The sequence below is a fragment of the Sesamum indicum genome, linkage group LG2 (genome assembly GCF_026168435.1).
Source record: "Sesamum indicum cultivar Baizhima isolate 11 linkage group LG2, ASM2616843v1, whole genome shotgun sequence".
NCBI lineage: Eukaryota > Viridiplantae > Streptophyta > Magnoliopsida > Lamiales > Pedaliaceae > Sesamum > Sesamum indicum.
The window spans coordinates 15,251,132-15,268,032 of NC_142658.1; the positions used below are offsets into that span (position 1 = coordinate 15,251,132).

General features: G+C 32.1%; 2 protein-coding genes and 1 pseudogene across 2 annotated transcripts; 2 read left to right on the forward strand and 1 right to left on the reverse strand.

The window, feature by feature from the left end:
- Positions 1 to 2,161: 2,161 nt before the first annotated feature.
- Positions 2,162 to 7,701, reverse strand: LOC110011586 (UDP-glycosyltransferase 74G1-like; annotated as a pseudogene).
- An 827-nt stretch (positions 7,702 to 8,528) lies between these two features.
- Positions 8,529 to 12,970, forward strand: LOC105155748 (UBP1-associated protein 2B). Its single transcript, XM_011071681.3, has 2 exons — positions 8,529 to 9,990; positions 12,674 to 12,970. Exon 1 carries the CDS (start codon positions 8,662 to 8,664, stop codon positions 9,988 to 9,990), a length of 1,329 nt encoding a protein of 442 aa, XP_011069983.1. The 5' UTR covers positions 8,529 to 8,661; the 3' UTR covers positions 12,674 to 12,970.
- Positions 12,971 to 13,885: 915 nt separating this feature from the next.
- On the forward strand, positions 13,886 to 16,824 carry LOC105155749 (small ribosomal subunit protein uS5x). Its single transcript, XM_011071682.3, has 2 exons — positions 13,886 to 14,637; positions 16,497 to 16,824. Exons 1-2 carry the CDS (start codon positions 13,978 to 13,980, stop codon positions 16,650 to 16,652), a joined length of 816 nt encoding a protein of 271 aa, XP_011069984.2. The 5' UTR covers positions 13,886 to 13,977; the 3' UTR covers positions 16,653 to 16,824.
- Positions 16,825 to 16,901: the final 77 nt, after the last annotated feature.

Here is a 16,901-nt window from a genome sequence, read left to right on the forward strand (position 1 = left end):
TTTTTTTATGATTTTTACCCACAATGGGCTTATTTTGGTTAGTAAATATAGTTTTAATGACAAAAATATTAAACAATGATGCAAAAAATTATGACTGGTGATATATAATTTTCAGTTCGGATCGATCATTTGTTTCAACTGTTTTAAGTTTTATACATCAATCTTTTTAATTTTTTTATGATTTCAATTAGTGCTTCAATTTCTTTCATTCTTGACTATGTTGCAAGGAAAATTTGCAACTTCGACGTGTTATATTTTTTTGAATAAAATTAAGGATAAATTACAACTGCTTGGGACGAAGTTTATCATAATTACAAAATGGTCGTTAATTTCAGAAAGTGTATTTATATTTTTCAAACAATAAATAGATATTTATAATTATAAAAAAATTGAAAGTTCGTAGTAATTTATCTTAAAATAAATTATATGATCATTATTAATTATAAAGAATTGTCACTACTTTTTATGTTGCAGTAAAGCTTAGATCTGGAATGAAAAATCTTTTTGTTGGGGGAAAAGTTTATAATTAATATTTTCCTAATTAAGTGGGCAGTTCCTGGATTTGCTGTTCCAATCAATTATGAGAAAAGATGGAAACCAGTCACACATTATTAGGCCAAATTGGGACATTAGATCAAATGACATCTCACAAATCGTGGGATAAATACATTTTTTGTCCTCAAATATAATTATTAATACGATTTTGGTTCTCAAATAATTTAATGTTGTAATTTTGGTCCTCAAATTTTAAGCTTTTTGGCACTTTTGGTCATTCCGTTAATTTTTCCGTTAAACTTAACGAAAATTTCATTTAAAATGGAAAAAATTGCTATTTTGCTCTTATTTTGTGGTATTTTTCAAATTGTAATTCAATGCACCCAATTTTTCTATTTTTTTTTTTCAAATTTCAAAAGAGAATAAACCAAAAACATAAATGTTAGCAACAAATTTTCTAAGTAATCTTAATAAAAAAATCCAATAATAGAAAAATCGTCAATAAATTTTACAAATTTATTGCTTAAATTTATTATTTTTTTTGGTTTATTGTCTTTTGAATTTTGAAGAAAAATAGAAAAAATGAATACATTGAGTTACAACTTGAAAAACAACACAAAATAGGAGCAAAATAATAATTTTTTCCACTTTGAAATTTGAATGAAACTTTCATTAAGTTTAACGAAAAAGTTCATGAAAGGACCAAAAAACTTAAAATTTGAGGATCAAATTATAACTTTTAAATTATTTAAAAATCAAAATTACATTAGTGTCTATATTTAAAAACCAAAAATGCATTTATCCTCACAAATTGCCTAAGTAGTCTACACATCAACTTAAAATCATGACTTCAATTCATTTAATTATTGCACTTATATGTATATTCCTTTCTTGTATATATACTCTCTCCTTACATGGGCTAGTTTGATATACATATATATATATATATATATATATTGAATATATTTTTAGTTCTATAATTTTAGTTTTTTAATATTTTTATTTTTTCATAGTTATAAAATAATTCTGTAATTTTTTAAAAATTTGTAATTTGGGTTCTTTTGGTGTTGAATTTTGTAAATATTGTTTAAATAAATCATGTGCACTTATTAATTTTTACATTTTTATTCTTTATCTTTTTAAAAGTTGCAAAAAAGTCGCAATTCTTGTCGTTTCAATGCTGAATTTTGCAAAAGTTGCTGGAATTAATCATGTATCATGTCATTTTTTTTTTAATTTTTAATCCATATTAGCAAAAATGAATTACAATCAGAATAAAATCTTAATTTAAATGGATCACGTAAGACATATATAATTTATTTTGACGAATTTTGCAAAATTCAACAGTAAAATGGCCAGTTTGGCCCATCATTAATATTTTATTTATTTAGTTTCTACTTTTTAAATAGTGATTTGAGACCAGCCTATATATTTTACTTTCCGATCTTGACTTGGATACCATATATACACCATTCTGGTCCACCTGTTATATATATTAGTCAGAAACGCAAATATAATAATACTTTTATGAAGAATTCATATGTAAAGTAAAATAATTTTTTTAAAAAAAATAAAATTGATAGACGAAAAATTGTAAGACACGAAAAGAGTGCTCTCTTTTAGTAATAAGATATAAATATAAAGTGAATTATTTTTTCAACATCTTTCAAAGTTTAAATCCTGTTAAAGGATATAATTCCTTACAGAAATCCCTTGCCAATTCCTTGCCGAACTCCTCAATGTTCCTGTCCGAACTCCCTCCCTCATCAATAGCCTCCCTTGCCAATTCCTTCTACTTGGTGCCATTCCCTCTAATTTCTTCTCCATCTCCTTCCACTGAGGCATCGCCACCATAGGCACACGCAACCTCAATGCCTGAGGAAGCAACGCACAACATCGTGTGCCAGGACTTCTAGCTATGGGCACCACGACATTATCAATCCTTTATCAGACGTTTCCTCATGAAAGTTCTCGAGAAAAGGAACGAATCACCCACAATTAAGGTTGTTAGAGCCCGTGCTAGTTCTCTAGTTTGCTCAGGGCTTAATCGTGCCAAACTTCCAAATAAGACATAGATAACTGATTTAGGTTGTTTTTCACTGAGCCAATTTTTGCAGACTCTGGTTGTTGGCTTCAAGACATTGACATCATATCCTTCATCGTCCTGCAATCGTTTGTCTAAGTACATCGATGGTATAGTTGGTCCGATTGCCTTCACTTGCCATTTTCTTGACGTCCATTTAGTTACCTGTCAATATTGACTAGTTTAACAAATCGCAAGATAGAGATTAAGGAGATAAATGCATTTTTTATTAATATCAGCAAATACGGTAAATTTTGACTAATAGAGGAATTTATTTATTAAACGAAATCAAACTTCAAGGGTGCTAGATGTAATTTTTCTAACTACAGGGGTTCAACGTGTAATTATATCCAATCTCAAAGAAATTAAGTATAATTATCCCTATGAATTTTTGTCTTTACCACACAAAATTCATGTTATGTAATAAAATTGATAAAAGTTGTGATATTTAATGGGTGAAATAAATAAATTAAAATTCCTATAATTGTGAAATTCGACTTAAATACCTCTTCTTCCAACTTGTAAAAAGTGTTGACAAAGATTGAGTCCGCCTTGAGAACATTCTGAAACCGATTCACAACCATCTCGAACAACAGGTACAACCCGTAAAAGTAAATAAAAGAAGGCATCTCTTCGAATCTCAACAGTGGCAACCCGAGGACCATCACCACTTCACCCCGCTGCAATAGGGGTTCAGCTCCCCACAATACACCTGATAATAAATACTATCCACGGCGCATGACTGCGTAAAAAACGTTGTCGGCCGCCAACAGCCCAAACCGTTAAGCCAGTTCCAGGGCCCATAGGATAAACGAGTCGTAAACCACGCAGTCGATGGGGCAACCCGAATTCGCGAGGTCTCGCAGAAGCCCGGTTAGAGTTTGTGGCCCAACTTGTTGAAACTGGGCCAGGAACTCCTTGTGGGTTTTCGCTTGAGCCCGCCCGCCTTCATTGAACCCGTCGGAGATCAACCCGATTGAAATGGATCCTCCGGATAAACCTTTGATGGTTTTGAGCATGAATCCGGTCAAGGCCAAAGTGGTCTTGAGGCGTTTGTGGGATAAGCGTTTGGCGAATTGAAGCATGGGGTTGATGTGGCCTTGTATCGGGTATGGTAGGATTAAACACTAAGGGCCCGCTTGGTTGTATTTTCAATGAGATTTTTTCCACTTTTCACTATTTGGGATTTTGTTTGGTCAAGCCATTTTCATTGAAAATGCATTCCTATTTTAATTATCAATTTTTTGAAATTATAGGTCACATGGGTTTGTCATACTTGTCTTATCTTGTCAACATATTTTTTCTTGTTTCAAATCAATTAAAATTATTTCAAATGGCAAGACTCACTTTGATTATTTTATAATTTTACATGTTCAATCAATTTGGTCATCTGTCACATCAAAAATAATATACCTATATTCAACATTCTCACACCTATATACATATATTTGAAAACAACTAATCCGAACATATTCTCAATTTTTGCACAAAAACTAATAAAGCATTTCTACACATTTTCAATTATTGAAAACTGAAAATAAAAATGAAAACACAACCAAACGGGCCCTAAGCTGTTTCGTTTGCATTTGCTTTCTTTGTATCCATTCTGCCTCACAACCTCTACCAATTTTGCTTAGTTTGATCCTCAATCAAGTGTCTGTATATAACATGTGTGTCATACATTTATTGTATGATTGTTATACAATTCTTGAAATATATACTTTTCGTGTAATTGCTTTATTTCGATCAAACCTAATTTGAAATAGAAATTTTGTAACTATTTTTGTGACTTATACTCGAACTTGTTCCGATACTATGCTGACGACACAAATATTTATATATACGTTGTTTACATGTCTGATATGTTTGTAATTGAACATGTAGTCTAAATATGATGTGGCGAAGTAGCAAGATTTTGTTGTCAGAGGTTTGAAGAGAAATTGGAGTTGCGTATTTGGGTTGTGGATTGGGATTTAGGCGTGAATGTGATAATGCAATCCCATACGTTTACTGGACATTGTCTCTATGGACGGACGCTTGCGCAAAGGCTATACTTTTTTTTAAGAGTTAAATATATTTTGCACCTCTAAACTATGTATTTGGTCATATTTACAGCTCTAAAATATGAAAAGTGATTAAAAAAAAAAAAATACTCTTTTCACATACCCTCTATATTTTTCATTTTACTCTTTAAAATATGTTTAATTAAAAAATCTCCATCAGAACTGCTTATAGTGATTTAAAAAAATATATTAAAATTTATAACTTTTTTCTAAAATTATGAGTATACAAAAAATATTTATAAGCTCAATATATGCAGATATATTTTACAAAGTAAAAATTTATGTTAAAAAAGTACATGTAAATATGTGTAAATACATAATGCATATAATACTATAGAAAAAGTATGTGATATAACTTATAAATTCTTATTCAATTACATGTCCATGTAATAAAGTACATCATATCATTACTCAAAATATTGTAGAATATTACATATTAATTACACTACAAGAAAATATGATATTAGTAACAAACTATCAAGTGATAATTTTAACGTTATCATTAATAATATATATTAAGTGACAATAATTTTTATCTTGTCACACACACCCTCTGTAATTATGGTTTATCTCAACAGAAATAACCATTTAAGATGATAAGATAATTTCTGCTGTCACTAATACATTATACAACCCTAGTGGAATGACGTATGTCATCAAAATTTTATATTCAATCCTCAACCTTATAGTATTTATGAATATAAGGAAAGGAGAGAAGTACAGTTTCTCATTATTACAAAATTTTAAATGCAGATTCATTGAAAATCTAATATATAAGTAATTATGCAGTTAGAGCTCTCAACTCAAGATTTTACTGCTAATCCAACTACTAATACTGATGATCGTCTAGTCACCATGTGTTATTCCCAGAAAAAAAAAATAGTGGCCAGGGATGAGTTGCCAACTTAGTAAGTGTATAGCTAATTAGTATATATATATATATATATATATATATATACATACACTGCAGCTCAAATATAATGCAATCATATCTTGTCACTAAATACAATTAGTGACTTATCTATAATGACAACATAAAATAGTGGCAACTATTATTTGTTGTTACTAATTCGTCACTGTACATGAGTCACTAATTGTATTTAGTGATAATTTTATGCATATTTTTTTTATCAATAATTCATATTAATAATAATTTTTACAAAATAACAGTAATTATTAAAATCATTAAATATCTTATTGTGAAAAATAAAAATTCTTGTCACTAAATATATATAATTAGTGATGATATTAAAATTGTCACTTGATTTTTTTTGTCACTAATCTTCTCTTTTCTTGTAATGTTATATTAATAAATTTGCATATTGTACAATGTGTGTATATATATATATATATGTTCATTGTAATATTTTTAAATTGTATTGATAATTTATTTTTATAAAAATTTAATTAATATATATAACAACACCAGCAAGAATTATGTAAATCTTTTACTAGATATGTAAAAAATATAAGGATGGTAAATTTATAGAGTTTAAACAGACTCTATATTTCATAATGAAAATCATAAACTTTGGGTAGTGTTTATTTTAAATAAATTTTTTATAATAATTCAGATTATATTTAGAAGAATGATTGTAATAGACATATTTTAGCGGTGTAAATAATAAGGTCATTATCGTCATAAAAAAATTGGTCCATATTATGATGAGCTATTTTGTTATATTTTATGGGGTGTAAATATACTTTATGCATAATTCAGGAGTGAAAAATGTATTTAACCATTTTTTTAATAATTATACTTTCGTCCTTTCAGATTTGGTATTATTACATGTAAATATTTTATAATTTAAAAATTTATATTTAGTATTTTTGACATTTGTTTATGCCTAACAAATAAATCCTTCTGTTAGTCAGGTCAAAATTCACAAAGTTTTTTAAATTAGCAAAAAGTTTGAATGAAAATTCATATTAGCATTGATTGACTTATTACTAACTTATTACATGGCAAGCAAACCTTTATGATCAAACTGCATTTATAAGGGGTAAGATACACATCCCCATATGCATTAGTATGTGAAGATATATAACAGTAGTTTGGTTATTAAAATATTTATTTGACGTGCATAAAGTCAGGTAATAAATCAATTAGAGATAAATATGAATTTTCATTCATTTTCTTTTGTACAGTAAATATGATGAATTTTAACTAACGGATTGACCTATTTGTTAGAAGGAAACAAACGTCAGAGGTACTAGCTATAATTTTTCAAACCACAAGAAGTCTACATGTAATTATACTAAACTTCTAGAGAGGGCAGTGTAATTATCCCTTTTTTTTTTTAAGAAAAATGTTACTTGAGTTTTTCTTTTCTCTTATAAAATTTAGTTCATTACATCTCCAGTACATTCAAATTCAAAATTTAATTCAGTTCATCAATATTTTTAAACTAACAAATATATTTAAATGAAACACAAAAAAGTAATAAACTACTATGAAAATAGAATATCCACTTATATTTATAGGATTTGAACCATAACTTTTTTATTGTGATGCCTCACTCTTATAACCACTGCAATGCTTTCATCATATGGTTAGTTTCAATTTAACTAAAAATCAGTCCAAATAAAAGTTCCAATAGATTTGTGATGAGGACTTTAAGCATATCTTGAGTAATTAATGGTGGTAATTAACTTGTAATGCCTTTGTCACACATTAATTAAGAATTAATAAATAAACACTTTATCGGGACGATAAAATGTTTGGTTTGGCTATAAAACGAAAAGATACCATTAGGCCTGTTAATAGACCGGCAATATGCAAACTTATATTCATTATACTAACATTCTTCTTTCTTAAAATTTGATATAATTATACATAAATTTTCTGTGATTTGAAAAATTACATCTAACACTCTTGAAATTTACTTTTACCTAACAAATGAGTCTCTCAATTAATTAAAATTTACCAAATTTGTTGTTTTAACAATGGCCTAAAACAAGAAAAGTGCAAAAGTGTAATATCAAACACACATAGGCACAAATAAGATGGCAACAAAGGGGCTGGTTTATGTGATTGTCAAGCCCACTAAGCACCTTCATTATCATTTTCATTAATTACTCATTCCATCTATTTCCTAATTATGAATTTATATCTTTATCTTGTCCCGTTAAACTTAGGGTTAATTATATTTTGTCATCCGAACTATAGTTGTTTTTATATTTTACCATTTAATTTTTTTTGTGTGCCAACTTACTATCTCAACTTTACGAAATTTTGCACTTTGTTATTTATAATTATTTTTTAATCAAATTTTTTGTCCAAAAAACATCATATGCCGTACACATGTGATATTTAAGAGTTATTTAGTGTGATATTTTTCGTATATGCACATCATGTGATATTTTTTTAGCAAAAGTTGATATGGTAAGTTGATAAAAAACAAGTTTCAGTGATAAAATATAAAAACGAGTATAGTTAAAATGGTAAATTGTAATTTACCCTTAATTTAATTTTTATATAATAATAGTTATTATTGTGAACATTATAATTTTGAAGTTATGTTTTTATTTTATTTTTTGATATCTTTAAATAAGGTAAAACTCTATATAGAAAAAGATATTCTTTTTAAAACGACTATTTTAATTGAATTATTATAGTGATACGTTGTTTTTCAATTTGTACTGTGTATGTCAATATTATAAAAATATACGAGATTTTATTTTTGAAATTTTTATCTAAAATATTAAATAAGACATAATTGGTAATAGTGAGAGGAAGAAATATTTATTTAATAACATTCAATGAATTATAATGAAATTGGTGTTGGTGACTTATAAGATGAAACATTTTGTCAGAAATTAATGGAGGAAAATGCAGCTGTGTAAAAAGCGTGGTATAAACCCTTCACGGTGCGAACGCGCTTTCAAAATCGTCAGTTGTTGCATATCCGTTGCTTTGACCGGGCAGCAAAACTGTGCAAAATCCAGAAATTCTTAAACCCTAATTAAGTGGGACTGGAGGCTGCCGCATCGGAGTGGAAGGCTCTCGGAATTGCTTCAATGGCGAAGAAACGAAAAGCCCCTTCTTCTCAACAGACTAATGAATCGAAGCCCAAGTTAATTCGTGAAGAAGTTGTAGAGGAAGAAGAAGAGGAAACCTCTGAGGAAGAAGAGCAAGAATCCGAAGAAGAAGAAGAATCCGAAGCAGAGTCATCTTCAGAGGAGGAGGAATCAGAATCCGAAGATGAAGAAGAAGAGTCATCTTCTTCTGAAGACGAAGCAAACGACGAAGCATCAAAAAGAGAAACCCTTCGCGAATTATTGGAGCCCTTCGGGAAAGCCCAAATCATAGACCTTCTTAAGGAGGCGGCCGCAAAGGACCCGAAACTCCTATCGAAAATCGTGCAGGTGGCGGATTCGGATCCTACCCACCGGAAAATATTTGTACACGGTCTCGGTTGGGACGCCACTTCCGAGCAGCTTGTCCAGGCATTCAAGCCCTTCGGTGAAATTGAGGAGAGCAAGTTAATTACTGACAAGAACACGGGCCGTGCCAAAGGCTACGCCTTTGTGTTGTTCAAAACGCGGGCTGCTGCCAGAAAGGCTCTAAAAGTTCCCCAGAAGAGGATTGGAAGCAGGACTGTTTCGTGTCAGCTGGCGGCTGTTGGCCCGGCTGCTGCGACGGGAGCGACTGAGGGAGGCAGCCGGAAGATTTATGTGGGGAATGTTGGGCCCCATGTTAGTGCTGAGAAGCTAAAAGCATTTTTCGGGAGGTTTGGGGAGATTGAGGAAGGGCCGATGGGGCTAGATCCGGCTACTAATAAGTTTAAAGGGTTTGCAATTATTACTTATAAGTCACCAGAAGGGTATAAAAAGGCAATGGAGGAGCCGATTAAGGTGTTTGAGAATTGTCAATTTCACTGCAAAAAGTTTGTGGAGAAAGACAACAAGAACAATGTTTCTGTACAAAGTAGTGTCAGTAGTATGAATTCTGCTGTTACTGATGTCAGTTACAATAACTTGGGAGTGAATACAGGGATTTTGGGAACTAATTTGAATGCGAGTGGGCTTTTGATGGCGCATAATCCTGGAATTGGATTGGCCGGGAATGCAATCATGGCAGCAGGATATAATCCAGCAGGTTTAGTGGCCTCCGGATTGAGTACGCCAATTGCGGGTATGACTGGTAATTATGGAATAAATAGCATGAGCCCTGGCGTGATTGGGAACTATGGATCACAAGCAGCTTTGCATGGCTTGGGAGCCTTCCAGAATGCTCAAACGGGGCAAACCTCCATGGGGACAGCAGCAACGGCAACTACAGCAACAAGGGCTCCAACAAGTGGAGTATCCACACCAGCAACATTTCCTTCCTATTTCAGCCGCTAGGTAAGATATCCTTAACTATGTTAACTTCTTTTAAAGCAGAAATATGTAATCTTTGCTGTATTTTCTCAAGATAAGCTTTCATTCCTTTCTTCAATTTGCCTCTGGAATGAAAATGTTACGTGGCAGAGTTTTAAGCTTCTGGAAAGGATACTAAAGGTTGTTAGCTTTTTCTTGGTTTTAGACCATTCACACGACGTTACCGAACTCAACAAGCTATGCAGAAGTCACCTGGTTTTTTCTGGCATAGTTAGTTTGCCTTAATTAACTTGTCACAAATGTACCTGATATGAACTTTGGGATATATGGTAACTAAGGTAATGTTTGTCTCTCTTTTCTCGAAGAGCTCGACCTAGTTGGGTGGTCAACGTGGATTCTTTTGGCATGTTTGCTTCTCTTAAGGGCTCTATTTTGAAATTGGGTCCAGTTTGCTCCATTTGTTTGACATTAATACATTGGATTGTCATTACCCAATTAAGGAACTTCAAAACAACTTAACCCAATTTCAGTCAGCCCACTCGCCAATTTCTTATCTATTATTACACTGTATACACGGGTTTATATATCCGCTATATAATAGTTGTATTGTTAAGGAAATGGTGCAAACAATTTCACCTCCCTGTCTGCGTGTGGCCTGTTGTATGCCCATGTACGTACGCATTTTCAATTATTCAGCTATATATTCGCGTTTAATTAATATGTAGACATAGTAAGTATGTACACACCTACAAGTTCATAGTTAATCTATTACTTTTTTGTCTATTAATTAATTGACTACCGATATATGTGTAAACATATATGTGTACAGAGAAAAGTTTTTCTTTATATAAAAAATATATGCATGCTATACATTTGCATATAATTTTTTTCTGACTCATGCTATGTCATGTCACGTACCTAATACCTCCTTATTGTATTTGTTTCATACCCTGTATGTTACTATATGTTAAAGCATGTTAATGACGGTTACATTTATATATATGCATTAATAATCACATCAATTAAGTATTATCACGCTACATTATGAATATTAATCACTAGTTTGACATGTCGTATTACAATATTTTTGTGCTCCAGATCTGAACATATTTTTCTCAACTTCACCAATTTCTGACAAATGCAGAATTTAAAATCTAATCCAACACAATTTTACAGTCAACTAGAAAATTCAATGTTTTACACATCTAAGACCCAAAGTTGATCAAACTTTCTTAGAAAAGAGAAAGGAACATTGTTGTGGTGTTTTGCAGCATAATAAAATTGTTTTGGATGTTTGGCTTTAAAAGTTCTGAGTTTTGATAAAATTTAGTGTGGTTAAGGAAACATATGTTTGGTTAGGAAAATTTGGTGATGAAAATGTCAGTCATATCTAGTTAGTGCGATTATTTGTAGTTTACTGTAATATTATTTAGTGGATGTGATTATTTGTCTTTATTATAATGTCTATATATATACTAATGATATTTAGATGTGCATGTAGATGTATCCATATTTAGATGTAAGCATCATATTGCTCCTTAACACTTATATGAATGAAAACCATCATTAACATGTTAGCATAGGTTAATGTGTGACAAAGTATACAAATTCGCTATAGGGGACATGGTATGAGTTGAAATAAAATTATGTGGTAATGTAATAGTATACATGTATTTATAAATTTTACTTGTGTAGTTTGATATTGAATTGAATTAGTTACAAACTTATAGGTGTGTACATTTAAACTAGTGTAACCCTTTAAATACACAAATGTACTATTTAGTATTTACATATGTATATTATGTGAATTGTAAAGATGCACATATATAACTGAAAAAAAGGGGTACAGCGGGATATCATGATGGTGGGTATGTAATGATGGAGAGGGCTCTGAGAGGCAAGTTGCGTCCAGAAAGTGAGAGTAAGAATTGAGCTGAATAGGGTATCTAAAGTTCATATCCGTCAAATCATAATATTTTGCCACTTGAAAATAAGTTTGGATTGTGTTACTGAAGATAGTGGTGGTGCTAAACTGGTTTAAGTGGGGGGTAGTGGATATGGGCTGGAATGCTAATAATAAAGTTGTGGCAGCAGATGTGGCCTGGCTTGGTAGGGACATGTGTCTTCAATGGTGAAGAGTAGACGTTGGTGATGGTTATGGATTTTCATTCATTAGGTACCTGTTGCTTGTTCTCCCTTAGTAGAAGCTGAATCGGACTTTGTTTGTTTGTTGCTTTTGATGCAATGAAAAGTACCAACCATGTATGGGTTGCAGTATTTTTACTTTCATGGGGGCAAAACTTTGACCTGCTGCTTCACTTTTTGCATAGAGTTAATGACAGAGGCAACATCATTGACAAATAGAATCTTGTATACAAGCCAATTTAAATCCCTCAAGGCAGCTTTCGGGTAACTAGAGGAGTTTAATCAAATATCAGGACTCAAAGTTAATACTCGGCTTCATCTTCCCTAGAAGAGCTTTGGTTCTAGTTGGGCATGTGCGGCCTTTGATGAGTCGGTCTTGCTATACTCGAACTATCTTTCAGTCATCCTCCTTGAGGAACACTGGAAGAGGTTACATGCTTGCTCCAATTTTAATTCACCTGGAAGAATTCTTATTATGTTCTTGCCCCATTTTGCTGCTCTTCTTTTGCCTCGCTCTCAACCTTGTTCATTTAGAAAATTAACAGATTGTTCTTGCAAACAGGTTCATGTCACTGTTCAACAACGCTATTGATCTGTACAACCACATTGGGTTAGTTGAATTGTTTCCAGGACAAACTGGATATCTATGCTCTTGTTTTGTATCACTACAGACGTCGCGCACATCTTTTCTCTTTGTTTCTTTTCTTGCAACTTTCTCCTGTTCTTGTTTTGAGAGCATGTACATATTATTCATATAGTTTCAGATGTCTGAAAACCTCGAGTTAACTCCACTGATACTGGAAAAACGATTTATTATCATAATCTGCCAAACTTATACTAAATTTCAATTTTGTAGCAAGTGCTTGTTGGCTGAGTTAGTAAATATTTGATGGATTATAGTCCTCGGATGGTTGTGCCAACGTGAGGGGTGCGTTAGTCGGTAATCTGTAAGCACTCTTATGATTTTGGAGTGTTGGGGAATTTTTTTGTAAGAAAAAAAATCATTTCTATCAGTTGCATTTTGGTCCGAATTCTGATCTTGAACTGACAAATGAATCATGGTACTATATATTTAGAAAACATAAAATTATTATAAGAAGTATCCGTATTTCAATCAATTACAAAATAACCTTCTCTTTAATTATTTGGTTGTCTATAGTTTTTACTCAATTTAAAATGTTTTAGTTTATTTTGTCTTTCTTTTATTTCATTGAATTAAACAAATACAACTGAACTTGTAGCTTATAGCATGCATCCACTGTGTGTCCATTGTTAGTTTTATATTAAAGCACAAGTCAAAAGCGTGTTATTTAATTAAACATTATAAAAAAATATTACAAATATACCGTAAAAGCCGTAGAATTGCAATTCTACTCATTGAAAATTCTTTGAGAAACACAAAAATATCCACTCATTGGTAAAATTTAAAAAAAAAAAAAACTTTTTTATTCAATGGAAATAAAAAAATGGAATTTCAACTTTGCAATTTAACTAAAATCTCATAGGTTATAGTAGAAAATTCGTTTTTGAATTATATCAATATCTCGATAAATTGAACAGTGTATCAATATGACTACAAATAATTTACATAAAATATGAATGAAATTGAAACGTGCAATCTCAAACTCGTTGGTGAATTTTTTTTAACATTTTAAAACTTTTGTGTATATTTTTAGTAGCTGGATACCAAGAAGCCCAAAAGGCCCAAACTGAGTGGGCCAAATGTGATAAATGGGCTTAGGGTTTAGTTCAGTATTTATATAAACCCCTCACTGATCCTAGGGTTACACTCTCTTGCTACACACAAATACCACAAGCATTCGCTAGCCCTCTAATCCTCTCAAACATCATCTCTTTGCGGGAAGTATGGCGGAGAGAGGCGGAGACCGTGGTGGTTTTGGGCGGGGCTTCGGCGGCCGAGGCCGTGGTGGCGACAGAGGAGGCCGCGGACGTGGTCGCCGCCCCCGCCGCGAAACCGAGGAGGAGAAGTGGGTGCCGGTGACGAAGCTCGGCAGATTGGTGAGAGACGGTAAGATCAAATCCGTAGAGCAAATCTACCTCCACTCTCTTCCAATCAAGGAATACCAAATCGTGGATGCCCTGGTGGGACCTTCTCTCAAGGATGAGGTGATGAAAATCATGCCGGTCCAGAAGCAGACCCGAGCTGGTCAGAGGACCCGATTCAAGGCGTTCGTGGTGGTCGGGGATGGGAACGGTCACGTGGGGTTAGGTGTGAAGTGCTCTAAGGAGGTGGCTACTGCCATCCGTGGAGCCATCATATTGGCTAAGTTGTCTGTGATTCCAGTGAGGAGGGGGTACTGGGGGAACAAGATTGGAAAGCCGCATACAGTGCCTTGCAAGGTTACCGGGAAATGTGGGTCTGTTACGGTGCGGATGGTCCCTGCTCCCCGTGGAGCTGGTATCGTTGCTGCCCGTGTGCCTAAGAAAGTGCTCCAGTTTGCCGGTATTGAGGATGTTTTTACCTCCTCCCGTGGATCTACCAAGACTCTTGGAAACTTTGTGAAGGTCTAATCATTTACTACTTGCAGTTATTTTCTTATTATGTGCATTTAATATTTTTTGATGTTTGGTAGAATTGCTTTAGTGACGCACTGAATTAATCTCTTTTGTTGCTGCCCGTAAGGTGCATGTTAAAACACTTAGACACGCTTACATGTCCTGTCTTAGTACTTGGTTCTGGACTTTGATGTGAACTTTTGTTCTTCAAACTTGAATTGATAATAACTTAAGCTTTCTGCAGAACTGTGGGCATGTTATGTGCAAGTCAAAATCTTTATACGTTTCCTGATGTGTACCTACTATATCTACCTGATTTTTTTTTAGAGCTTTCCTCCGCTAATTGACTGTTTTACATAGTGTGGATGATTCTTTGAAATTTTTAATTGATATGGCTTTTCTAATACTATGTACATTTGGATTTATAATTTGATTAGTATTTGATTGTACGGTGCATTTCTGCTAAATGGTTGCTTTGCTGTCGTACAATGTGCCTTTTTAGAATATGTTTGTCATAGTTGCTTAAATGTGTTTTAAGAGCTGGAGGTTCTTGACATTGTTAAATTAATGTCTCAGAATGAGCATCTTGAATTTTTCTTATAATATTATTGTAATTCCATAGTTCTTAGGTGAGGGTTAATTATTTTTTTATTAATAAAAAATAAATGAATTATATTAATATAATTTAAATAAATATCATACTAAAAATATAACCACGACTCGAATTAAAAAAATATTTTTTTAATAAAAAAGCCATGTCGTGGTTCGAAACCACGATATGGAAATTATTTTTTAAAAAAATAACCATGTCGTGGTTTCAAATCACGATTTGATATATATATATATATATTATTTTAAATTTCCTTTTAAAAACAAGGCTGAACTTGAGTCAACCTTGAATTTATTTTTACAAGGCTGACTCGTGTCAGCCTTGTATTTAATATATATTTTTCTTAAATTTTGTTTAATTATTTTTTTATAAATTAATTATATAAAATTAATTTTTAACAACATATTAAAGTCCAAAAAATCATAATATTAAAATTGGATTAATTTAAAAAATTACAATTAAGTATACAAATGTAATGGTATATTTTTTTTGTACCATTGTAAAAAATACAATGAACTAAATAATTTCAAATATAAAAAATGTCCACCTGTTCCACAATTGAGTCTGTGGTGTTGACGTCGAGGTCTTTTTATTTTCTCGCCCACATTTTGCATTGGCTCATTTTGCGCCTCATTATCATCATCATTGAACCGACTTGATGTTATTGCAGAACTAGATGCCACATTATCGCGTTATGTTGTAGTATCATTTCCAATAACCTCCATATTGTGATTGTGGACTTTAATATATGTTAAAAATTAATTTTATATTTAATATATAAAAAATTTAATTAAACAAAATTTAAAAAAAAAATATCAAATACAAGGCTGACTTGAGTCAGCCTTGTTTTTAAAACGAAATTAAAAGAAAATATTAAGTCGGGATTTGAAATCACGACTTGGTTTTTTTTAAAAAAAAATAATTTGCATGTCGTGGTTTGACACCACGACATGGATTTTTTTATAAAAAAATAATTTTTAATTCAAGTCGTAGTTTGTAACCATGACTTGTTATATTTTTATTATGGTATTTATTTATATTATATTGATATAATTTATTTATTTTTTTATTAATAAAAAAAATTAACCCTCTCAGGTCATGATGAAAATCTGATATGGGGATGTATTATGCCTCATCCGTTGGGGTTGGGGGTGTGTGTCTGCTTTAACAATATCTTGCTTGGGAAAGATTACTATCTGTGAAGTTATGTCAGGATTAATCATGTTATTGTTTATTAATGCAAACATGTTCTTTACAGGCAACCTTTGAGTGTCTGCTGAAGACTTATGGGTTCCTAACTCCAGACTTCTGGAGGGAGACTCGGTTCACAAAATCTCCGTTCCAAGAGTACACTGATCTCTTGGCAAAGCCCACTTCCAAGATTGTCCAGGTGGTGGATACCCCAGATGCCTGAGCAGTTATGTTAGGTGGTTTCATAATAGATTACTAGTTGAAATTTTGTTTCCGTTCTGATGAATGCTTTGTTAAGTGACTTTCATCTTTTAAACTGTTGTCTTTATCCTGAATTGGATTGAATACTTCTTTTTTCTGTTTGTTCCTAATGCAAGGATACTTACCATCTTTAATTCTTTTGACATTTTTCTGTGCTACGAGCTAAATTTGTCCTTGTAATCTTCAGCTCCATTCCAAGATTGTTCCCTTA

Bases quoted from the DNA above. Each gene is read 5' to 3' on its own strand.
- LOC105155748 (XM_011071681.3), top strand. From the start codon at position 8,662: ATGGCGAAGAAACGAAAAGCCCCTTCTTCTCAACAGACTAATGAATCG.
- LOC105155749 (XM_011071682.3), top strand. From the start codon at position 13,978: ATGGCGGAGAGAGGCGGAGACCGTGGTGGTTTTGGGCGGGGCTTCGGC. The intron at 14,638-16,496 runs GTCTAATCATTT...TGTTCTTTACAG, and splicing joins CTCTTGGAAACTTTGTGAAG to GCAACCTTTGAGTGTCTGCT.